At 45.3% G+C, this 25,469-nt stretch overlaps 1 protein-coding gene across 8 annotated transcripts in view; it reads left to right on the top strand.

Moving 5' to 3' along the window:
• Positions 1-20,072, top strand: part of PALM2AKAP2 (PALM2 and AKAP2 fusion) — a 271,234-nt gene extending 251,162 nt beyond the window's left edge. For 6 of the 8 annotated variants that reach the window (XM_074855287.1, XM_074855286.1, XM_074855284.1 and 3 more), the window contains 3 exons: positions 6,292-6,470; positions 9,831-9,869; positions 16,423-20,072. In XM_074855287.1, the coding sequence (XP_074711388.1) occupies positions 6,292-6,470; positions 9,831-9,869; positions 16,423-16,515 (311 nt within the window). In that variant the 3' untranslated portion in view covers positions 16,516-20,072. The remainder of the gene's footprint in view (positions 1-6,291; positions 6,471-9,830; positions 9,870-16,422) is intronic. The other 2 variants (XM_074855285.1, XM_074855291.1) reach the window with 1 other exon arrangement.
• Positions 20,073-25,469: the final 5,397 nt, after the last annotated feature.

The raw sequence follows: 25,469 nt of genomic DNA, 5'->3' as shown, positions 1-25,469 counted from the left end.
CCTCACAAGCCAGTGTTGTTCCTAGTAATAAACTTCTGTATTGCTAACAAGTATCCTTTAAAACTGTTTGGGATGCTTTGTAGCAGCCATGTAACCCATCTCAGATAGTGGAACGACAACTATGTGTTGTGTGCACACAGGACAAGACCCTCTCCGGGGTACTTCTGGAAAGGTGAAGGGAAGAACCTGTGAGAATTCCTTTCCCAAAAACTTGGGTTTTCCTGCTTGAGGAAACCCAAGAAAGACCAAAAAAATGCTTGAGCATGGCTAAATGGAAAGTCATTGTGGATCCCAAAATACTTGGGGAGCTGTATTTAAATTTGAATGTTTCCTGTGTTGTTTTGATGCAGCACCTGCTGCACTTGGCAAGGTGTTGAGCAGCTGCATAGCAAGCCAGTGATTTTCTTCTAAAATGTGCGGGTGGTACACCATCCCTCCTGGGCAGAGCAGCTGGGGCTGTTTGATCGTTTATGTGAACAGGATGATGAGTGTGTGACACGAGAGGATCCAGCATACATTTGGTGGTGTAATTCCCATGTTCCTTTTATTAGGAGTACTTAGAATATGAAGAACTTGTGTCTAACTTCCTGTAGTGCCTGGCTCGAGTAATCCTGTTCATCAAAGGAGGTATGAATATCATTACATGAGGGGTCTTGGTTCAGTGAAGGTTTTTCTGTTGAAGAGAAACCCTTTGTCAATATTTGGTGTCTCGATGTGGCATGGGGAAATCCCTAATGCAAGAAGCCATGCCTGGGAGAAGCTTTTCTGAAGCTGCCACATCCACACCAAAACATTGCCAAGTGAGGCAGAAGGCACGTTGCACTCCCTGCACTCATCTGCAGGCACTCAGACCCATCTGCATGTGGATCTGGGAGAGCTGCCCACCAAGCAGTCATCTGATGTTGTCCTCAGTTGATGAACTAAGATGAGAGCATTTCAGTGGATGGCAAAAGCCCAGGTAGAGAGTTGCAGTTTAGAGATGTAAGTGATGGGGTACCCTTAAATTTCAGGTAACTGTTCACTCCAGAGAGTGGGGGGTGGGGGTGGTGCTGTTTTCTTTCTTATAGAATCATAGAATGGTTTGGGCTGGAAAGGACCTTAAAGATCATCTAGTTCCAACCCCCCTGCCACAGGCAGGGACACCTTCCATTAGACCAGGTTGCTCAAAGCCCCGTCCAACCTGGCCTTGAACACTGCCAGGGAGGGGGCAGCCACAGCCTCTCTGGGCAACCAGTTCCGGTGTCTCACCACCCTCACAGGGAAGAATTTCTTCCTTATATCTAATCTGAATCTACCCTCTTTCAGTTTAAAACTGTTACCCTCATCCTATCCCTACACCCCCTGATAAAGAGTCTGTCCCCATCTTTCCTTTAAGTACTGGAAGGCTGCTATAAGGTCTCCCCGGATCCTTCTTTTCTCCAGGCTGAACACCCCCAACTCTCTCAGCCTGTCCTCATGAGGCAGATGCTCCAGCCCCCTGAGCATCTTCATGGCCTCCTCTGGATGTGCTTGAGCAGGTCCATGCCCTTCTTATGTTGGGGTCCCCAGAGCTGGACACAGTACTCCAGGTGGGGTCTCAAGAGAGTTGAGTAGAGGGGCAGAATCACCCCCCTCGACCTGCTGGCCACACTTCTCTTGATGCAGCCCAGGACACGGTTGGCTTTCTGGGCTGTGAGTGCACATTGCTGGCTCATAGTCAGTTTTCTATCCACCAATACCCCCAAGTCCTTCTCTGGAGGGCTGCTCTCAATCCACTCATCGCCCAGCCTGTGTCTGTGCTTGGGATTGCCCCAGCCCACATGCAGCACCTTGCACTTGGCCTTGTTGAACTCCATGAGGTTTGCACAGGCCCACCTCTCAAGCCTGTCCAGGTCCCTCTGGATGGCACATCCCTTCCCTCCAGCGTGTCAACCACACCACACACACAGCTTAGTGTTGTCAGCAAACTTGCTGAGGGTGCACTCAATCCCACTGTCCACATCACCAACAAATATGTTAAACAGCGCTGGTCCCAACACTGACCCCTGAGAAATGCCACTCATCACTGCTCTGCACTTGGACATCGAGTTGTTGACCACAACTCTTTGAGTGTGACTATCCAGCCAATTCCTTATACACTGAGTGGTCCATCCGTTAAATCCTCATCTCTCCAATTCAGAGACAAGGATGTTGTGTGGGACAGTGTGAAATGTTTTGCACCTGACACTTCTTGCTTGCTTCTCCTTGCTTTCTTCTCCTGAATAACAGCTGTGGAGTGTAAACCACTGTCAGAGGAGCCACTTCAGCCTGAAAACTGTTTTCTGCTTTCATTTTTCACTAGTAAATACCTACACTAAGGAAGCATCTCAGGTTCAACCACAGCCTGAAGATACTTCTTATATGGTGGGAGGAGAAGCAGAAACTTCGGGGCAAGATATTTTTAGTATTTGTGACTGTCGCAAAATCTTTAATGCCCTGTATACATGTAAAGAATAAGGATCAGGTGCAATACATATGCATGAACCCCTTTTTAAAATTAGAGTTTTGAGAAAGGCTAGAGGAGAAATGAGTTTACAGAAGATACTGTTTCCTTACCCCTTCATAAGCACTGATATGAAAAAAGAAAAGTTCATCATTCTCTTCAAGGATTCCTCTGAAGTGTTCATCACTCATCTCCTGAACACCTCCAGGACTGCCTTAACAGCATACCAGCTCATCTGTCATTTGCTCTCTTACTCCCTCCCTGGTGGAGAATGTGTATGAAGTGAGAGGATCTTCAAGAGGTTCTTTTTTTAATGTTTGTTCATTCGTGTGTTTGCATATTTGTGTTGATCACCCAGTGTTCAAGAAGACCAAAGAAGCCCACCTTTCACCTGGAGTGGTAATAAGGCTCCACATTAGAAGAGGGACCTTTTTTTACATACTTAAATATTCCCTGACTCCAACACAGACCAGTGTCCCAAAACCGTCTGTCTTGCTGAAATATGTTGTTTTGAAAAGTTTTCTCTGCTGTGCAGGTGTCCTTAAAAACCACCAACAGCATCTGTAAAATAGTTGCTCTTACTTGTGTGAAGCCCCATTCTTCCCATCTCCTTTGTACTTTATACACTTATATATAGGTAACACTATATGATGGCCCTTGGTACCTGCTTGTTACTTAGTGGTGTCTCAGGCCGTTGTCCTAAGGTCTCCCCTTGGTCACTGTTTCTTCTGATATTGCAGCAAATCAGCTGAGCATCCTTCCTCAGTTTGCAGCGAGTGCTTGTACACCCACCAGCTCCACAGGGTATATAAGTCATCATCACAACCCCTCTTGGTCCCAAGAGCTGTGCAGAGGTTTTGGTTAGGAGAAAGCTAATTTATCCCCACCTCTTACATGTCTTTGATTTTACAGAGGTGTCTGGCGATGTCTTGCACCAGACTGGGACGCAGCAGCATCTGCCCCTTCCCTGAGGTTTCCCTTCCTCTCCCCAGGGCTGAGAAAGAGTGTTCCCCATAGGAGCAGCTGCTGCCTGCCCCAAGTAGCACAGCAGTCAGGAAATTAAAAGAATCAAATTCTGGGAGCTTCCTACTAGATCCCTGAAGCCAGAGAGTGGAGGGAGCCATCACCAGAGCTAAAGCCACATAACATTTTTTGGATTCCCTTTGAAAGAGAAGAAAAAATCTAAGTGTGTAGGTGAAGATTTGGGATGCTGTAGCCTGTACTCTATCTTGCAACAGCTCTAAAGGTGACCTCAGGGGACTATGTTTCCCTGGAGGAGAAGACACTGCTGGTAACTATTGTTAATTTGCAAGTGTGACCATCAGTCTGCAGTTTTTGCTGGTATCCACAAGTGTGACCCTGTTTCCGTTTGAGTCAGAGCACAGTTCCCTTATTACTCAGCTTGGATTTGGGCAAGGACCACCAGCAGTGTCTGTGTTCATCAGGTGTGGGCAGAGGACTGTGGAAGTAGAAAGTGCCTGTGATCATTGTGTCTCATGATGCTTTTATGCTGAATGACTCTTCTGCCTGAGAACACTACCTTCTCTGGATGAAAATCTGCCAGAAGAAAATTAACCCAGCAACATTTCTAACACAGTCTGATCTGGCAGAATAGGTCTACGCTGGACTGGAGCTCTGGATCAGGTTCATGGAGTTTTTCTCTGGTTTTTCTGAGAGCCCTGAAACCTCAGACGCCCCATTATCTAACCACAACCTCACTGATGGTTATGCTGGTTGCTTGCCTTTCTGACGCTGTTGGCACTGGTAGGATCTCTCTCTTCCACCTGCCTACCTGTTCTCACAAAATCTTTAGGAACTTGAAAGTTCTCAAAAGTTTTAGGAACTTTTATTCCTCTGTGAAAATAGTTGAAATGATGCTGTCAATTCCTGAGTTTTTAGTGGAATTCAAACACTTACTCAGAGAAAATGGTTGCATAAGCATAATTTATTGTGGACACAAACCATAGGTCTCAGGTAGATCTGAGCATCCTGTGATGCGTCTGCATCCCTGGGGGAAACCAAAAGCTGGACAGACAACTGAGAAGCCTGTTTCTTCCTGCATTACTTGCATATGTCCAAGACAGCTACTTACTAGTGTAAGAATGAAGTAATACAGCAAGATACCTGACCCTTAATCAGTTCTTGCATTTTCAGCAGACTTTTTTACCCACTGGACCTAATGGGCAACATGACAGTTGTTCTTACTCTTTCTGCTGAGCAGTCCAAGCTGTCACATGTGGGTGCAGCTGGGCAGCTCAGGACCGGCTGCTGGCCTCTGCTTTGGCATCATATCTCCCGGTTCTGTGGAGCTGGTGCTGGTGCCACCCAGAGAAGAACCTGGACCCATAGAAACTCCCCCTTCAGTCTCTGGTTGGGTGATCTAAGGGGGACGAATTCCCAGCCTCATCCCTCCACTGGTCAGATGAACTAAGCCTGTAACGAGAAACTAATGATGCTGGGTTTTTCCATGCTGGTCAGAAATGAAACAAGACTGGGAAGGGGATTTCTTGTAAAAAACCTTTACAATGTCGACTCAGGTTTCACTTCTTCCTTCAAGAATAAATCCTGCTGCTTCTTACAGGAGGTTTCAAGGCTGCTCTCTAGTGGCTACCACTGTCAGGATGCTTCTTGGAGGAGCAGCTAGGGTTTTCATTTGTCTCAGCAACAGGAAGTTTCATGAAAGTCTGCAGGATCCTGCAGATTATTTCACTTACTTGTAAGGGTTTTGGGGTGGGTTTTTTTCTCCTTTTTTTCTTTCCCATCCATTGAACTGTCTTATTTCAAAGAACTGACATGCCATGGAAAAGGGAACTGGATTTTTGTTCAGCATTGCTTTCTCCTGTCACAGCTGAGGTCCCCCGGACCTTATTCCCATGCCCACGACCTGACACTGTCATCATCATTCTTCCCACCAGACAAGGTGGGTGGCTCACCCCAGATCAGCACCCGGTGATGAGAAATGCAGGCCGTCCTCTCCCAAGAAGTGTGGGTTGTCCACCTCCTGAGCTCTCCTGCAGCTCGTCACAGTGGTCTCTCTGCTCTGGCCTGCCTTTTACCCACTTCTTCAGCTGTGGTCACTCTGCTTAACACAGGCTCCCCTGGGTGAAATGGGCTCAGTCAGAGAGCAACCTGACTTCTCTCTGACTTGCCTCCCTCCAGGAGACTGGAGGGCCCTGTCTGAATGCAGGGTGTGTGGGACAGAGACTCCATCCTGCTCCACCACAGGTGTCCCTCCAGGAGCACGCTCTGCGACTTGCAGGAAACAGCTGCAGGGAAGAGTATCACCAGGGACCAACCCGCAGCCTTTCATGCTTGCAAAGCAGATGAAAAGCACTGGAAGAAGAGAAAAAGCCAGCAATCCTTAATAAGATGCCTTCTTTGGACATCTCATGCATAATCCCTGGCATACAGTGATGGCATCCTGTGCATTGTATTGTCTGAGCCAGAAAAATATTCATCTTGCAGTTTTCTGGAATCTTACAAACATTTCCAGATAACTGAGATGTGTCCTGCAGGAGGGAACAGGGGTGATTCAGCCAGATACTACTGTAAACAATAGTGGTGGGTTAAATTTGTGTTGTATCATTTTGTAACTCTTCTAGGTTTTGTAAAAAGATTTTGCAGTGTTTTGGTGTAGAGGATTTCAGGAAGAGGGAGAGTGTATTAAAAGCCCATGGCCATCCTGATTTACCAGATTGTTTCCTAGACTTCATTCCAAAGTGTTTCTTCATTCAAACCCTGCTGAAAATGCTTCTCCAGCTGTTGTCTTTTGTCAACAACTTGTGAGTCCTTCAGCTTAGAAAGGGTCATTCCTTTTCATGTCATTGCAGGAAAGATAGAGAAGATCAAGCCTCCTCCATCTCCCACCACAGAAGGCCCTCTCTCGCAGTCTGACCTGCCACCCGAGGAACCTGCAGGAGCCCAGCGACCCAAGAACCTGATGCAGACCCTCATGGAGGATTACGAAACACACAAAACTAAGAGACGAGAAAGGATGGATGACAGCAGTGTAAGTGCACTTTTCACTTTTTGCTCTGTGATAGAGACTATGACTTACAAGAACCAACATTCAGACAACAAAAATACTTATTTCCCAAGAATCTGGTCAGACCACCTGGCTAGTGTGCAAGGATTTTAACACGTTGTAAGGGCCAGTGTGTTTGAAATGGAAGAATGAGGGCCAGTGGAGAGTGTCATTGCAAATATCAAAGGCAACTCATATTAAATTTCATTTTAATTAAGTTAATTAATAATAAGGGCAGGAGGTAGTTGCCCTGCAATTGTCAGACTCTGTTAATTCACACATCACTAAGACCCTCCAATGGGTTATTTTAGTGGTTTTTTGAACTTTGTGGATCAAGCAAGTATTCTTGCCTGTGTTTTTAGACCCCCAAAAGTCCCACCCCAGTGTGCTCAGGACTTAGTGTAAGTGGACAACTTCCCCAGAAACCACCCCTTGCAGAACTGGATTGGGAATATCGCAGAAATTAGCTGGATCCTTCAATGGGCAGCATGTTGTTTCCCACTAGATTTGTTGTCTTTCTTCCACACAAACAGAAAATCAGCCAGAATTTCAGTTTGTGAAAAGAGTGCCTGCATTTCAGTCATTACTGTAGAAGAGTTTAACCCAGTTAAGGTGTTCTTTATTAGAGACACTAATAAGAAGAGCTCTGAATTTCATGGTTGGAAGTATGAAAATTCAGATGCAACCATTGTACAACCTGTTTCCCAACAGAGCACAAGGGATTTACTATTCAGAGTCATTCTTACTGTGGGCAATGAGTGCAGAAGGTAGTGAGATGTAAGTGTGATATAAAACTTCTTAAATGGACACAGTGTTTGCTGAAGTGGCCACAGTTCTCTAGGCATTTCCCAGAGATGTCAGACGATGACCCCAGTGCCAAGGAGCTCATGCTCCAAACAAACTGCTTTCTAGTAATGGTCATTAAAGGTAGAATCTCATTAGGTGTATAGAAGTAAAGGTTTGTAACATGAATACCACTGGTATTCTAGCAGTTTTTAATCATTACTGGTGAATATTGCACAGTAGCATAAGATACTTAAAATCCAGAAGGAATGCAATGTGGAGGGGTCGTGTTGCATTTCTGCCGGTTAACTAAAATGTAGTAGGAGAGATGACTCAAAATGTCAACAGATTGATTTCCAGTGCATACAGAAACTTTCTGGTCCCTTCTTCTACTGAAACCATTGAAAAACAAGATCTCGTCGTCCATCATGCTCCTGCTGCCATGTAGGAAGCCAGCTTCAGGGGCAGCATCATCTTGGGGCTGTGTCTTGGGAAGGAGCCACTCTCTGGTTTCCCCTCCCTCCCCACAGCACCCAGTGGAATGGAGTGGCTCTACCTGCTCTGGTGAGTGCTGTTTTCTGGCATCTCCACAGAGGATCTCTTTCCCTGAAGGGTGCTCACAGGCTTGCAGGAGACATGTCACACGCTCATGCCCTTTGCAGAAGCCATGAGAAACTTTTAAAAAAAAGGGGCATAAAATTCCTGCCGTGCAAACCAGAACTGGTCCTTGGAGTGAGCATCTGTCAGTCTGGTGGCTTGAAACCTTGGCACAGCGGAGAAGCTGCTCTGCTAAAGAGGTGACACTCAGCCGGTACTCACCCTGTGCTTTTACTCCACCCCTGTAAAGAGCAAAGGTGACTTGCACAGCCCATGAAGCATTTGCTTGTGGCTGAAATCTTCTCCCACAGCTGTGATGGTCACATGCTGTTGTCATGCATGTTGTAGCACACAAAAGACATGTAAGATGTCATTAGACCTAACTCCCTCTGCTCAGTTACCTGAGGGCAACTTCTTGTGTGCTTGCAGAGCTGCACACATGCCCTCTAAACAGCAGGCTGGCCACGATTGCATAGTGCCTTCTGCAGTTTGAAGTGAGCCCAGATGTCCTGACCGGAGCACTGGTCTGGGCAGCATCTGACCAAAGAGATGTGCTCTGGGTGCCAGCTCAGCTGTCTGCCGCTTCTAAAGCTGCCCAGGCACTGACCACCCAAAGATTTGCTGCCCAGAGCATTGTGCCAGTCAGACAAATTGTGGGATGGATCCTTTTCTGCGACAAATTGTCAAGGCTTCAGTGACTCTACAGAGCCCCAGTGCACATTGAAGTCCTGCAGTGTTGCGGTTTGTTGTCATTCTCCTCTTCTGTAAGCCCATTGCATACAGCCAAACAAGATTTACATTCTTACTGCTGCCTACCCAAAATCCTATTAGATGGCAGTGTCTTGCAGAGCCCCGGGAGAGCTTCCTTGGACCAGCAGGAGTGTTTTGTTTCTCTTCCCTGCCTTTTTCTGCTCTCCTTTTGTAAACAACTCCCACCATTGACAGGGGAAAGATAATTCAAATAAGAAGTGCTGCAAAGTAACCGCTGTTAGTTTGAGCTAATATTTTACATGCCAGGCTAAGCAAAAATTATTTAAACAACAAATAGCTTTGATTTGTCAGTAGAGGACATTTGACCATGTGCTCAGGAAAAACAATTTCTGTAACTAATGAAACAAAAGAGCACATCACTGCCGTGTTTTTAAAAATATATGAAACATAGCAGGGGCAGCAGCATAACCGACAACCAGACAGCCACTTGGAGCATTAAGTCCTGAGAGCTGAACGTGGCTCGGCATTGCTCTTTGTGAGCAAGGGAACCAGAAGCTTCCTCGGGTACTGGGAGGAGTCAGGGTGCTGCGGCACCCGAGGCTGAACAGAGCCAGAGCTGCTGCAGGGGCAGAAGGCAGCAGCCACGATCTCCTGAATGGGACTGTGAAGAGGTTTGATGTCCATGGAAACTCCTCCACATACGCTGAGTGCACCATCAGTACTAAAGTATAGAGCTTCAGTTTCTCCCTACATAGGACACACCAAAAGGCAGGAGGGTGGTTTCAATAGGACATCTACCCTGTCTGTTCTTTAAACATCACTACCTTCTGTTTTATGTCTGGCTTTGGTGGCTAAAACACGGCCGCTCTGGCCAGGGCTTGCAGGTTTTGCCTTTCAGACACAGAGGGCAAATCAAGCACATCTGCTCTTGGAAGAACTTCACTGCTCAGGCAAGGGGGCAGTTTCTTCCAAAGAGGATGTGTTACAGTAGAGGTTTCAACAGGTGAGAAAAAGAGAAAAAACAGCAGCAAGAAAACGGGTCAAGCACTGATGGTAAACAAGACTGAGACTGGCCAAGCAACATCATTAAAAAAACACCAAACTGACTTTTTTTTTTTTTTATGACACCAAGTTGCTTGAAATCTTACACTCTGGGATGTGCCAGTTCTTAACAATTTCTTTATTTTGTTCTTGTTTCCTAGTTATAACATGCTTGTTCAATGTACTAATGCTGGTCTTTTCCCTTTCTACCAGTACACCTGTAAATTACTGTCTAGCAAGGTTACTTCTGAGGTACTTTTCAACTGCTTATTTATTTTTGCTTCCTCTTGCATGGTGATTCCAAGTGCATGTTGTTGCAGTTTGCATTTTCACACTGTGTGCCAGTGCTGTTTCATATCAAAACCAGGATGCAAATGTGTGTGTGGGATACTCCCTTGTATCTCTCATCAACAAATATTTGTATGGCTGGTTTTCTAACCCTTGGATTCCAGTTACAATTTCTGGCATGGGAGGGGTTGTAATTAAAGGGATGGGAGCTGCTGCCCAGGTTGGAACATTCCTGAGGCATGAAACAAGAACTTTTCCTTAATCCCTGTTACTGTTTAGCTGGCAAAGCTACACCTGGGATCCAAGCATCCTCACATGCTGAGTGAAACTGCTGTGGCTTTTCTTTGTCTCTGATTGCAATGTATTTAACACTATCAAAATCTCTAGTATTTTGTAAAGAATCTGCACACCAACCTTTCATCTGTGGAAGAGTAAGATCCAAGCACACGGCCTCAGTCTGGTGAATTTTGTGAACCTGTCCTTGTCCTTGTCTGTTGTGGTGTGATGACTGATCACAGTCCCACAGCTTAGCATCAGTGTTGGTCTCAGAGTAGAAGAAACCCAGACCTGCTAAAGAAAAGGATATTTACAGTGACATTTGGTATTTTAGCAAGGCAATAACTTGCACAGTTCTTATCCCTACAAAGCGTGACCCTGCCAAAGGCAACAATTTTAAGAGCAGGGAGTTGATACCAACTACACTTTTGCGATGTTTGTTAGGAACAAGGTGCTCGATAATGTGGACATTTCAATTGCCTGTAATTTTCTGTGCAGACATGTGTGTAAATCTGGACTTCTCTAAGAGGCACGAACAGATTGTGGTAATGACTGTCATTCGTTTGTCCAGCATCAGCATTTTTTTATAAACATGAACGTTCCACTACTTCCCTATTCCATAACATATTTTACCACATGAGCTACCTCAAAAGTATATGACCATTTTCTGTCCTGGAGAGTAAAGCAAAGTCAAGTCTATGCCATTTCCTATTCATTAAGTAATTTAATGTGGGTTTTATCTCACTGATACAAGCCAGTGGTTGATCTTTGTGTAGAGTATTTATAGAGAGTTAATCAGTGTAAGAGAATGTGCTTTCAAAGAGCTGGTTTTAAACACAGGTTGGGCCTCTTCTCCCCCATAATATCTGCACAACAATCTGTGTTATGATTTATGAATGGTAAGTAGTGATCAGAGCATTTGATGGGTGAGAGGCAGAAGCTCAGGGGTAGATTTTTACATGCCCAGCCCTTGGCCTTTTGCTGGGAAGGTTTGTGTGTCTGTCTTTTAAAATGATAATGACACAAAGAGCAATGACCTGTAAATGAATGTGCATGGATGGGAGAGAGCATAAAGATGAAAAAGGCTGTAGGACATAGTGATTCTGTATGCAGGTGAAAGTATGCCATCTGGCTACTCCCCAGTGTTAAGCCCCAGACTGAAGAAGCGATTTGGTTCTCACTGGGAGTCTTTAGCTGAAGACAGGCAGTTGTTTCATCAGAACAGCAAGACTCGAAAGCATAATGCCCCCCTACTCTCTACTGACCCCACAGCTGAGCTGTGCCTCCTGTTCACCAGAGCCTTCCAAAATCTGCTCCAGTGCAGGCAGGTGGCTCAGTTTTAATCGTCGTTGTCAGCACTGGAGCTGACCCAGCTGTGCTTGTGTGGACTGGGAGCAGGGGCTTCCGTGCCATCAGCCCGGTGCTGCTCCAGTAAGCAGCAGGCCCCTAGCAAGGGACAGTAACTGCTGAAGGTAAGCTACAGGTGGCAAACCACAACCTGCTTTGTGGTTTTATCACCTCCAAATTTTTGCAGCCTACATTAAAACACATCCATCTGCTGTTTTAAAGATACCACCAATAACTACATGCCTGAACATTCATAGGTTGGTTTTATCCTTGAAATCTTCTGGTTTGTCCTTAAAACTGTTATGTATCTTCAAATTTACAGGACATTATCCTGAGTTTGCGTAACGTCAATCACGGTCTAGGAGATACTGCAGTAAGGTGACATTTATGCGACATGAAGGACTACTGCTGAGAATTTTTGTGTTACAAAACAGAAGACCAACATACTAGATTTGATGGCAGAGGGCACACAGTTTATGTCTTAATACTGACCAGCAGCAGTATAATACCGTTACTGTCTTGTTTAGGGTAAACACATTTTTGTCACAGATATCCGGCTCCTCACTGTGCTCACTAGAGGTGTGGTGTATTCAGTGAATAGCATTAAGTCTGTATGGTAAAGAAAATACCTTCGTACTAGAGAAACAGATGTTCTTTGTCCCTCAGTAGTTCCAGTTTTATGTTAAAGCATTTAGTTTATCGTTCCTGAGCAGGAATGCTCACATCTGCAGGAGCAGGCAGCCCCTCCTAACCTTTGTGCTTCTGTCTCTTCATGCACAGTGTGCTCCATGGAGGTGTCTTACACAGTGACTTTCCTGCATGGTACTGGTAGATTTCAGACACCCAGACCTTTGCACTTTCTGTTTTTGTTGCTTTTAGTTCTTTCAGGTCCAGATTGGAAGAATCAGTAAAATACTAAGCTCCAGAAAAATAATTTTTCTTCCACATCAGTTTTGCTGCTACTGTTCAATATAAATCAGCCTGAATTGTATCATAGTCAGTTTCATTCAGTGGTAGGGATAAATGTGCTTTGGACTAAACCACATCTGTATTTTGCTTTTTATTCTCTTGTGCCAGTAAGAGAGCAATTATTGTTACATCTGTTAGAGGGAAACTCAGGACAAGGTTAAGTCTCCATCTCTAGGATGGAAAGATAAATTAATCTTACACCTAGCAGTGGTAGCTGTGTCAATCTTTTTTTTTTTTCCCACCAGAATTCTCAAAAATAAATTAAATCTCTCAGGAGAGAGCCCTCTGCAATTCTCAGTGAGACCCCAGAGCTGCAACCACAAGATTCACACAGCAGTTTTTTGCAAAGAGAGGTGGAGAGCAGTTTTTACAGCCCTACATATCTTGGTACATTTGTCTTTCCCTCACACCTACTTCTGCTCTCCAAATTCTTCCTCTTCTATTGCAGCTAGTAGTCAAATCACCTCTCCCAAATAAGAGCAATTTAATATAACATTGCTTTTTTCACTGAAGTGGCCTTACCATTGAGATGTAGCCCGTTCTTCACCCTAAACCTGAGTCGACTGCCTGCTTCATGTTCTTTCAGATTTTCAGTATATGTCTTCGTGCAGTTATGAGCTGGCTGCCTTAGGACACCCTGACCACCCAAGCCTGTCCCTGCCTGGGTCACTCTGCCTGCACCCACTCAGCTGACATGGGGCATCATCAGGGAGGACACTTATGAATTGTCGAGGTAGCATTTTGTAACATGGCCAAAATGTGGTATGTTACAAATCCCCAAAAAAGGCACAACAACAAAAGCAAAAGACTTTCTTTCCTTTGACCTGCTGTGGAGATCCTGTGGGTGCTGGACTCATGATGGGTCTATAGACAGACCTGATATCTGCCAAGAATATTTTAAAATGGAGGTCATTTGCTATTTTAGGCAAGTGGTTTCCTGGGTTGTGAATTCAATGCCCCATTGAGGAGTCCCAATTCCCCACTCAGTCATTCCAGTTGGATGCTATAATTACCCCATTGTTTCCTCTAGTGGGTGTAAAACTGACACAGCTGAGTAAAAATGAGGGTTATTTTAGGTCAAGCACTCTTCTCAGTAGATTAGAACAGTAATTCTGGAGAAACTATTCAAAGGGACCTTTAGTTTATTAGTATCTGCTCTACTATTTAGGGGGATTGTTTATTAATAGTAAGCCAGACATTGGTACTTGTTTTCCCGCAAAGGCTAAGTCCACATTCAATGGCCTCATGGTATCTCTGATACAATTCTGAAAACAGTTTTCCTCGGAGCAACCAGCAACATTTGCAGAAGTAGACAAGCTTCTGGGCACATTTGCAGATGGGGTGTAAATGGAAGAAACCCAGTTGCCGTATTTTAAGACAGATAAACTGACTGATCCAAAGCATAAATCTTCAAAGTTTAAGGGTCCTGACAGTTGCAAGCCATCACCGAAGACCATCACAACATTGTAATTTCCAGCAAGGAAGACACTGACTGAGAATTGTTGTAAATCATGTAAAATCCATTTTATTTTCAGCTGGCATAAGTCTACAGACCAAATTCAGCAGACCTCATTTAAATATATCACTACTCTGTGACAGTGGCAGTTTTGGTTTGAACATATGCTGAATTTGCTGGGTTTTCATGTAAATTTCAGTATCCAGTGGGAGAACAGTAATTTTCTGTGTTTTATTTAATCATTATCCCATACTGGTCTTGATGGTCTCCTGTCTAGCAGTATTTGTCTGTTGCAATCCAAAAAAAAAAAGAGGTGGGTGTTTTCCCCCCCCTTCATTGCTAACTCTGGAGCAGCCACTGTCTTATTTTTCTTATTCTGAGAAGATAATAAGATGATGCCCTGATACCCAGTCCCATTTTTGCTTCTCCATTGTTCAGTTTGGGTTGTCTTTCTTTGGTTCATGCACTCAGAATCCCAAACATGTCGTTCAAACCACAGGTCCTCATCTCTTCTGCAGAAGGAGCTCCAGTATGCTGCTTACAGACTGATGTCTCAGAAGGAATTTTTTTACTGATTTCAATTCTTTTTTTTTTAAATGAATTGTTAGATTTGTGAGCACATTTGCCCTCTGCTGGGTGAAATAGAAACTGCTCAGCCCGGGTCTCCCTTTCTGGTGATTGCTCTGCAAAAAGAGGAGGCATGATTTCGGGCAAAATCTTAGCAAAAAAAAAAAATCAGTCCTGTGGATCTGGACCAGTTTTTCTAGCCCAGGTCAGTGCCAGGAAGCACATGGAGCTTTAGCTCAAAATCATCTCTGTTGGCTGGATTTTGCCTTTAGTTCTTTGGCTTGTTCATAGTCACAGTCAAAAGAAACTTAAGAGGACAAAGAAATAATAAAGCTGGCAAACACCACCCTACGCTCAGCTCCTGAATGGAAATCTGGGTCTTAGCATAAATGCAGAAGTGTGTTCTCATTTCCATAAGCAAAGTTATGCCCTGTAATTTCAGCTGGCAGTTCGGAGCTGATTTCCCGATATTGCCTGTACATGAGCCGCTTGTACCTATGTACTTTTCCAACCACAGCTTGTACACAAGCTGAAAGAAGAGTTTCTTTAGTCTTAAGTTATTTGTTTTTATTCCAGTCAAGACTTAAGTCCTCACTGCATCTGACTTTCTACACAGAAGAATAAAATAGCATCATCCTTTCTCAAAAGGCCAGCTACTCTTCTGCAGTCAAGGAGTATGCAGAGCAGTTTGCAGGAAGCATTAGGGACCGGGGATGTCAGGCACTGTTTCAGTGAACAGTCACGTATTTGTTGGGGTGTTTTTTTTACAATGACTTTTTTTAACTGACTGTTAAACATTTCAAAAGTTTACATCTCTGGGAGGGCTGGTTTAAAACACTTGAGGGCAGTGGACATCAGCAGCTCTGTAGTTTGATCATGGAGCTGTTACTCAGTATCAGTCAGAAAATAATATTGCCATGTGCTTCTGTAAGAAGGCCCCAGACCCCTTTATGTCTCGTTGTGCTGGGAGGAAAACAGCCACTGCCATGCATTATTTCCTGAGGAGTACATCAGATGCACATCACAATAACACCTTACGGTTTCGTCTGATTTTTTTTTTAACCTTGTTAGAACACATATTAAAACAGTTTCTTACTTTTTTAATTGTTTCTGTGTGTGCATGTGTGCATATGTGTAATACATACACAGTGTGTATATTTTTATATGTGTGTGTGTGTATGAAAAATATATCAGTGTATCAGGGGCCATCTTGTACCAGACTCTGCAGGCTGTGCAGGTCCTCCTTGTGTAAATCTCCTTTCCCATATGCATGGAGTGATTTTTTTCACTCCCAAGAGCACTTTGATCACAGTGCACAGGCTTTCCCATTGGCACAGCTGCAATCCAAAGACCACTGGAAGACGTAGGGGGGGTTGCCTAATTCTGCCTGTGGGGTGACATGCTGAAATAAGCAGCAGACTGCTTTCCAGGCTGCACATGCAGCTCCAAAGCAGCCTCTGGGCAAAGCTGACAGGTGGTCGCTGGCTCCTGGTACTGAAGGTGTGCAGCTGCCTCTGGGGAGAGGACCAAGACCCTGTCCCCTGCTTTCCCCCAAGTAGGGATGGGACAATAGGCAGCTGGGGTGGTAAGGGGCAGCTGGGGCGAGCTGGATGCTGCCAGACAACTCCTACCGCTCCTGTCCTCCTGTGGTGTGGCTTTGCCTTTGTGTGCCATCCTCCCCCTGCCCCCCCCCACCTTCACATTAGCAAGTGCTTCATCGCATGAGTCCTCCCAGTTTGCACACAGTGTGGCACTGGGAGCCCTGTGGGAAGGGGTCGCCTGATTGGTCCCTGCCTGCCTGGTTGGTCCCTGCCTGCCCAGGAGCACGGTGCAGGGCACCCTGGCACGGGGGCCAGGGGCAGCTGAGTGATGTGCTGTGTTGTCCCTTTCTCTCCTGACCAGGTCCTCGAGGCGACCAGGGTGAACCGCAGAAAGAGTGCTCTGGCGCTGCGTTGGGAAGCTGGCATTTATGCCAACCGGGAGGAGGACGAATAACTACACTGCAGCATGAAGACAGCGACTAGGCATGCCGAAACCAAAAAAAGAGAAAGGAAGAAAAAAAACAAACACAAAAACCACCATGAAAGCAGCAGCATTTTAGTCTAATATTTATTAAACACACAACAAACTCAGTGATGCACATAGACACAGAAATGATCCAACTCCTGGCAGTCCTAAAACAACAGGAAAAGCCCACCTAGAAAATACCCTCTTCTCCTTCCCTCCATCCCCCCTCTGAAATAGTGCAATGGGGAGGGTGCAGGGGGTGGGAGCCCTTGGCAGGGGGACAAGGGAGCGGTTGTCCCCATGGACTGGAGAGGCTGCAGGTGTGTGGCGGGAGGTCAGCGTGGAGGAACGTGCAGCCAGGGCTCACGCTCGTACTTCCCGCTGACTGAATTGCCCTGCCTTGCCCCTGGATCACCGTCCCCCCAGCAGCTCCTGTCGAACCCACCTGCAGTTCCTCAGCCTCCCACAGCCACTGCACCAAGACCATCAGCAGTACTTTGGCATACAAAAAAAAACAGGCTACAAAAACAGCCACAAAACGCAGTGATATTGCCCTCTGTTGCTCTTTCTTTGAGGGGACTGAAAGGTTGGGTTTGGGATTGGAGTGGGGGGGGGGGGGTGTGGGGGTGGTTTGCTCCCCTTTCTAGTAATTTATCTGTTTAAAAGGAAAAACAAAACAAGGAGGCAGTTACTGCAGATGTACAATCCAGCAGACTCAGTAAAACAGTCCTTGTGTTGCAAACACAAGCCATCACAATTTAGGAGTGGAATAGATGGGGATGAGAGCTAAGCCAAATGGATTACCTTAGCTTTAGGATCCTATATGCTTGCAATATCACCTGAGCTCCAGGTTCTCAGAGCATATTTACGTAACAAAGTTTCTAAATAGAAAATCTGTATTTAGATCATCTGTATTTTTTGATGGTGGGGAGGGAAAAGAATGGCGTATGTGTAAAAACTCTGAAGATGGATAATTTGAATTAGAAAGGTAGTGGGAAAGGGATACAAATAAAGGACATTTAATTTTTAAATGAGGCAATAATTGAACTAAGCCAGACTCTGGCCTAGAAAGAGGTATGAAATAAAGAAGAAAGGTAGTTATGTCTTCAACTATATTTATACAACATAAAAAGCCTTTGAAGTAGAGTGCTTTGTGGAAGTCTTCACATTTTCAGGCAACAAAAGTGCTAAAGGGCATAATGAGTTGGAAGGAGCGAGCAAGGAAGATCAGGCAAGGGAAGAAAACATTATTTTTGCCGTTCAGCCAGTGTCTTCAGTGCTACAAGCAAACCATAGAGCCTTTAGTTATTGCTTAGGCTTGGGATCAGCAGTGAAGGATTAGTGCGGATCTGTGTGTGCATGTGTGTGCGTGCGGGTGTGTGTGGGTGTGTGCATGAGGCTGGCGTACCAGAAAGTGTATGGCAGTGTGTGTATTGATTATTTTCTCCAAAGCTGTTTACCAGCTGTAGGGGTGAGTGCTAATTTCTTTTTTTTTTTTTTTCTGAAAGGGGATATAAAAACAAGGCACTGAGTTAATGCAGTATTTGTGATATTAAAATTTGACCCAACATGGTATTTGCATGAGTCACAATTGCAAAGTATTGACCAGTTTTGTAAGCTGACAATTAGGACAAGAAATGTGGTATTTATTCTTGTGCTTTGTATTTGTATGTAGTATAGAGGCTGCGGGTTTACTCTTTCTTTTCATGCAAGCAATACAATAGGAATATTTTACAACTGGGAACCATAATTTCTGGACTAGAAACCAACAAGTTCAGGAGGTGACAGAAAAAAAGACACTGAGCTTTTTTCTATATAAAATACTCTTGTCTTTTTTGTAAACAAACAATTATTATTTTGACATCTTTTTAAAAATTCATCAGCCAGGATACTGGTCCTCCCTTAAGCCTTTCCTTGGTTTCATGACCTGCTGTGCTGTTTTATTCTCAAACAGTGAACTCATTTAAAATGAGTACCGATACTGTGAACATACTTCTGGTGCTTTTCTTAAACAAACACAGAGCTTGCAACCAAATTATCCCTCCCCCCATCTCACTCCCCACCTTCAGCATGTCATTTCTGTCCATGGACAATATCATTTTGAGGCTTATTTTCAGGGAATTGTAGCAAATAAAGTTATATATACCTGTTAACTCAGTTCTGTCATTTGTCTCCCTAAGTGCTACTGAACAGAAGAAAACGCTGCTGAACTGAGTGTTCACTGTGATAAAGGCAGCGAGCTTATCTCAAGGATGCTCTCTAGACCCTGGTGCACAGGGAGGCACCATGCCTATGAAGGAGTTACATACCTAATGAAGGGGACCCGTTGTGCAGACATGGCAATCGACAGTGATTCACGTCTGCAGGTGGGTCGTTACCGTAAGACTGTAGGAAAAGCAACGCCACCAATGCAGCCCTTTAGCGAGGCCATACGTCATGTAACCGCGTCCGTGAGCTCTGCGCATCTGTACCAAGAGGAGTCCTGGCTCCCTCCACCCTTGGGGAGAGCTTAAGTGAGACTGGGAAGAAGGTGTTTCCTGAGCAAAGGACATGGCCCTTACAGTGAGGTGGTCTTCAGAGTTCCCCCCAGTATTTGCTCCCTGAAACCAGGGCAGCTCTGGGCTGCCTTTCCTAGGAACCTGCATCTTTTATTTTCTTTAACCTGTTTTTTCTGCCTGCTCTCTCACTGGAAGCCAGTGACATTGATCACCCATCATAAGACATCTCTTTGTGCTTTGCCACATCCTCATCTACCACCAAAATCAGCCCTCAGTCTCTGAAGTGAAAATTAAATTGTTCCCCTAGAAAGGGGCTGTGGTGGTGGGGAGAGGCCAGGCATGAGTCGTCTGTGCTAAAAACATGAGCTTTTAGCCCCTGCAGCAAAAGTATTTGCATGTATCTGTCCAGGGCAGTCAAACTTTCCACCCAGCAGTTTTTCTCTTCCAGAAATTATGGACACTCGCAGTCAGCAGCACACATTCAGTGCTGTGGTAACACGAGTGCAATGCAGTTTACTTGCCTCTGTTATTTCATTTGCATGCTACCAAGCTTAGGTGTTTATAAGTATACGCCAGTAATACATATCTATCTATATATAACTATATCAAATGCAACAAAAGAGCACTATTGCAGAGTTAACTTTGTCTCCACAAAAGAAATGCTCAGATCCTTTCCCGTGGCAAAGACTGGTTTTAATGAAATTGTGTATTGAGAAATAGTTAAGCATTAGCATTTGTGATTATAATCAGTTTGGGGTTACAGTGCAGGTTTTCTGAACAATTTGTTTTAAAAGCTGCCAGTTTGGGCTTCATCTTGCTCCGTACTGACATTATCTGAAGGAAAATACAGTAGCATTGACATGTTTGGCAACCAAAAGGCGGCATCCTTGTCATGACTTATCAACCAGTTTCAACAATACCTGGCTTTCTGTATGTTAACCACTTAAATGTTATCCTGCTTCTGTTTTATAGTGACTGTGAGGCCTACAATGCAAGTATATAATTATTTTCTCATTAAAACAGAAACCTGTGTTGTGTTTCTATAAAGCTTCCTGTTTCTTCACGTTCTTGTAGGAAGGTGTACCCCTGCAAGCAGCACATGGCTGGAAGAGAGTGGCTGGTGTCCCACCTCCCAAGGCAGTTGGTTGGTCTCTCCCCCTGTTCCTGACTCTGCTCTGTCTTTTTGTCTAGAGGCAGGAAAGATCTCCTTTTCTCCACTTACTGGTGTCAGCTGGAGATACAAAGCATCCCCGAGTATTTCTTTCCAATTAACGTGCTTGTGGAGAGTTGCAGAGGCCAGATCTGCTTCGTGATGAATTGCACGAGCTTTCTTACCTTGCTTCCTTCACACCTGCAGCACCTCTGCCATCCTGCACAGCAAAGCATGTCATTTCAGCCAGTCATCCATTTCTCACATGCCCAGCTGCAGCAACCAGCCACTTGCCCATTGCCGCAGCCCCTCGCCCCAGTTTTCATGGTCAGCTAGACCAAGTGAGACCCCATCCCTCACCCCAGCTAGGAAGCTGCCATCACGTTTGCCTGCGAGAGCTGGAAGCAGGAGCAGCAGGTGCATGGGCAGCTGCAGGGACTTGTTGGGAACTGGGCAGGTTCATCCCTCCCTGTGCCAGGAATAGTCAGGCATTTAATTATAACCCTGCTCCACAGCCCACGGGAGGAGGTGGAGGACACCGGTGGTTTCAGTGGGAGCTGGCTAGGGCCAAGCGCAGCGATTCAGTCCATGCTCACCGTAACATCAGCCCTCCTCTCCCTTGTGCACACATTATGAGAAATGCCTGTGGAGAAAAGTCGGATGCAGATTTACTTTCCAATTAGTAAATACTGCTGGAAGTCAGAAAACAGGTTAAAAAACAAGCCTGAAAATGGATCCACCAATTCTAGTCTCTCTGAACAAAAACAGGTTATTGTCTTTTCAACACAGAAGAGGCTTTCTGTCTTCCTTTGCATTTCCTTGCTTTGTGCCAAGAGGGATAATGTATTGGACTTTTTGGCACACAGTGGGAAAGGGAACTCCTCCTAGATCTGCTTTGGGTTTGATGAAAGTTAAAAGCGGAAATTGGACATTTGCAGGGGAGCATTTAAACATTCCAAAACTAACACAGTGACTCCAGTGGGTGGCAGCAGCTCAGGAATTTCTGCAATGTGTTCTGCTGTTACCAGCTGTTGGTATTTGTTTAATAACACACACTTAGCACATCTAAAATCCCTGTCACTCCATTATGTAGCCAAAATGGCATGCACCAAGCTTTAGAGTATTTTTACAAAGTAGTTAAGAAGTACAAAAACTACCCATCATTTCTGGCATAGTCCCATATAAGGTTAAGGACTGTAAAAGGACCAGTTTATCCCATATACCTGTCCCACTATTTATCTCATATAAGTAGTTAAGGACTATAGAAGAGCCATTTTATACATCATTTCCTGTATAGTCCCATATAAGGTGGGGATATTGTGCCTCTAATAGTTGTAGGTGGCTTTAAGAGGCCCCAGCACAATGGCAAAGCAAATGGAGAGACAAAGGATATCTGCAGAGGCAGGATTGATTAAACTGCTTTTGAAGGAGGGAGAGCATTTGGTACAGTGTTTTCAGATGTGAGTGGGAACAGAAGATTAAAAAAAACCCAAACACAAACGAGGTCTGTAGTGTAAGGAAACCAAATCAGAGAACCACAAGCTGTAGCTGAGGGACAGGGTTAGGCAAGACCAGAGCTACAAATATTGGCATGGACATTAGCACTAAAGGTGACTTTTGATTATGTTCTAGTAATTGAATTGACTAGGACGGGCAGTCCAGGAAACCATCGGCAGTGTGTGGGTCCAGCCCTGCACTCCTCCCCAGGTTAAAGACTGAACAGCATCCCAGCGTTTCACATGGTGCAAGACCAAGGGACAGGGGCTATCCTGTCATATCAGTGATAGCACAGGGGGGAAAAAAAAATTTAAAAAACCCAAACAAACGAAAAACCCAGGCAGCAACAGAAAAGCCCCAAAATGCCATCCACATCTTGGGATCTGCTACTAGCTCTGGCTAAGCCCTAATTAACTGGCAACTTAACCCACTGCTTTGCCAATGGGATCTCCAGGAAGAAAGCTTTTAATAAGCACTGAATGTGGTGTCAGTGTGAGAGGTCCTGCTCAGTCCCAGGCATGTGTCATCTCTGCAGTGAATTCAGGGCGGTGTGCCACCAGGAGCTGGAAATGTTTCAGGCCTTGTTCCAGAGTGTGGCAGTAGCAGTGAGAAAAATCAATGAAGGAAGAAAAAAAGTGTGCAAAGCTACCTTATCACGTTCTTTGTTACTGCAAGCAGCACGGGGAGGATTTCAGGGTGGGGATTTGTGCAGCAGCAGTGACATCTGGAGGGTGGTTTGCACTGGCCGTGGGAAGTTCTTCATTTCCAAGGATGTCCCCTGGAAACCAAATTCTAGGAGCACCGAATACCTGGGATGGATGTGCTGACTGATGCATCAGTCTCAGGGCCCTATCAGTGCCAAGCCCACTATGATGGCATCCATGTTACTAAAGCAGCAAGCCCTCTTGGGATCAGCAAAGGATCAGGAAGAGAGCCATGGCACATCTCATGAGCTTCCCAGTGGGAGTTAGTTGGGATGGGGACCCCAGAAGACACCGCTGTACTTCGCGTGCACACCCAGTGGGCATCGCCTCTGATACCAGGTTCTGGAGTGCACCAGACCTCCCTAGCCAGCCCTTGTTGGGAGCATTGCAAACTCTGTATTGCCTCAGCAGGCAGCTTGGTGCAGGGCTGTGACTGGGCATACAAAACACTTTGCAAGGGGCCGTGCTGCACTGAACTCTTGCTATGAGGGCTGTTGTTGGCTACGAAGGTGTATGCAGGGCAGGAGGCGAGAGAAGAAGGCTGGAAACTGCTCCACAAAGACAGGAGGGTTTCACATTCACAGCAGGCAGACCAGGGTGTTGCATTTCCTTTGAGGTGTCACTGATGACAAGAGACTGTGGCTCAGAGTCAGGTAGAATGCTTATGTACAAATGGCTCCAAGAAGCAATTCTTCCTCTTGTAGCATCTGGGAAAGCTGAACTCTCTTGGTCTTACCTTAAAATAAACATAAAGTCCTCAAGCTGCAACTGAAACACAAGAAGCCAGGAAAATGCTAGCAAAAATGCATGGATAATGACAACCCTGATGAAGCAGCAGTTCACAGCACTCAAGCAAGGCTTCAAAAGTGTGGCAAACAAATAACCAGTCATTAGAAAGGAGGGAAGATCTCCAGTCTCTGCGAAGCGTCATCTCCATGGAGAAAGGTGGAGTTTCCTGATACACAATGGGAATTGACTTGCTGGGCAGCTTTGTCACCCCCACATTGCGTGGAGGAGGCAGAAAGTATTCAGCCCTACTTAATTGGAGTGAAAGAAGGAAGGTGCTAAAGTAGGACGCTTGCTCACTCCCTGGTAAGGTTTATTTGCTTCTAGGAGCGTGGCTTTGGGGTACAGCACCTGCCCAAGGTGAACCCAGACTTTCACAGTATTACCCTTTCCTGCCCCCTGCCCTCTCCTTGCCCTCTACTATTCCCTTCTGGTTTCCATACAATGCTATTCACACCCCAGTCATGGCTGTTCTCAGGCAGCAAGACTAGATGGCTCCCGTGAGCCCAGGTATTTCACTCTGCTTCCACTGACCCTCATGGGATGGCGAAGACCCTTGATCAGACCAAGTCCCCAAGCACAGGTCCCTGACTGACCACCACTACAGGGCCTCATCAGCCTCCAGTCAGGATCCCTCCTAGACTGGTTTCCTCTCCTCAGGTATTAACTGTATTTAGAAGTCTTTGCCAAAGCACCCCATGAAAGATGGATAAACCCATGAGATAAACATTAAATGGACCACATCCAAATGTACCAAAGCACTTAGATACCTAAATAACTCTAAGGACCTTGTTCTTTGAGGGCTACAGAGCACTGAACCCAGATGGAATCCCATGGATTGAGCTTGTGCCAAAGCACTATAAAATGATGTGGGTATGTTAGTGGTGATGACTTGAAAGGGTGTGGGGCTTGAGCCAGGTGAAACAAAAACCTTCTCTTGGTTGTGTTACTCATGCCAAAAGGGGCATAGTTACAGCTTTTATTTAATGCTGTGTTTGAGGAAAACAACCAAGCCAAGTTCCAACCACGGACTGCTGCAGAGAAGGCAGGCTGAGCTTGTATAAGGTGGAGAAGGCTGTTTTTTCAAAGAGAAAGTTAATTGCAAATTGTAGGACTTGATGTATAAAGAAAGTGAAAATTTCTGTCAGGAACGGAGGGAGAGGGGGAGAAATAATGCAGGTCAGAGAGGAGAGGTATAAACAGTGGAAAATATAAATAGAGGAAAATCTTGCTGATGGGAATTTTTCATGCAGGGAGCCATTTCTGAAGCCAGCTGAAAGCATGTTCAGACAATGTTTGAGCAGGGACGGAAGCTATATAGCAAAAAGCATATTTACCCAAGCTCTCTGGAAACCAGACAAAAAACTCTGCCAGTTACAGCATGGGTCTCACATGCTGCCAGGTCCAGACTATGGGGGTGCAGGACAAGGTTCAGATCAGCTGTCCTTCTTGGCCACTGTTTGCTGGGTTAAACTTCAGCAGGAGTCAGGAAATAGCTGAATTATATCATTGCTCATGAGGCCCATAATTTATTGACATGCTGACTCTTTGAGTTTATAAATTAAAAGATAAGTCAATATAGTCTGTCTAAGCTTTACAGGATGTTTCCAAGGATTATCAAGATGCTCCAGCACTAAAGGATCAAAACAGCATTTCAGTGACTCAAAGGGCCTTATTTTTTGACTCGTTTATTTTCTTGTTCCCTTCCTGTATACAAATATTAAACCAGTGTGGTTTTAAATGTAGAGGAGGTCACTCTCTCAGTTTAGTCTCTGGTCATCTGTCTGCTGTGCCCTAGGCTGCCCTGGCTATTTGTCCTTGCAGAGGGTGCCTGAAAGCTCGTGGCCAGACATGACTTGTTACCCAATAACAGCTCCACTGGTATCTTAGAGGTTACATCCAACACAAAATCCTGAAGGTGTTGAACTGGGATAGCTACTGATCCTTGGAAAGTGGTGGTGTGGAAGTGCATCACATATGGCAATGAGAGGCAGGAACCCACATCACCTGTGCATGGTCCAAGCCCTGCAGCAACAAAGCAAACTCATCTACAGCAGAGCAAGAAAAGTAAGGTCTTCTGGAGGGAAGAGCATGCACTTGACATGGCCCTCAGCCATGTCCTATGGATTTTCAGCAAACAACAGTGTCTCAGGTCCTGCAACAACTGGGAAGATCATCAGGGGTCAGCAGTCCTTTGGGAGGTGACTGTAGCTGGCAGTCCTCCTTTCAAGGGCATCACTGGCACTCAGCTCGTGACCAACGTACCCTGTGCAAAGCCATGCTAAAATGGGTAAAGCGGTTGGGAGA

The sequence above is a fragment of the Strix uralensis genome, chromosome Z (assembly GCF_047716275.1).
Source record: "Strix uralensis isolate ZFMK-TIS-50842 chromosome Z, bStrUra1, whole genome shotgun sequence".
Lineage (NCBI taxonomy): Eukaryota > Metazoa > Chordata > Aves > Strigiformes > Strigidae > Strix > Strix uralensis.
The sequence above is the reverse complement of the archived record's forward strand: the minus strand, read 5'-3'. Positions and strand labels throughout refer to the sequence as shown.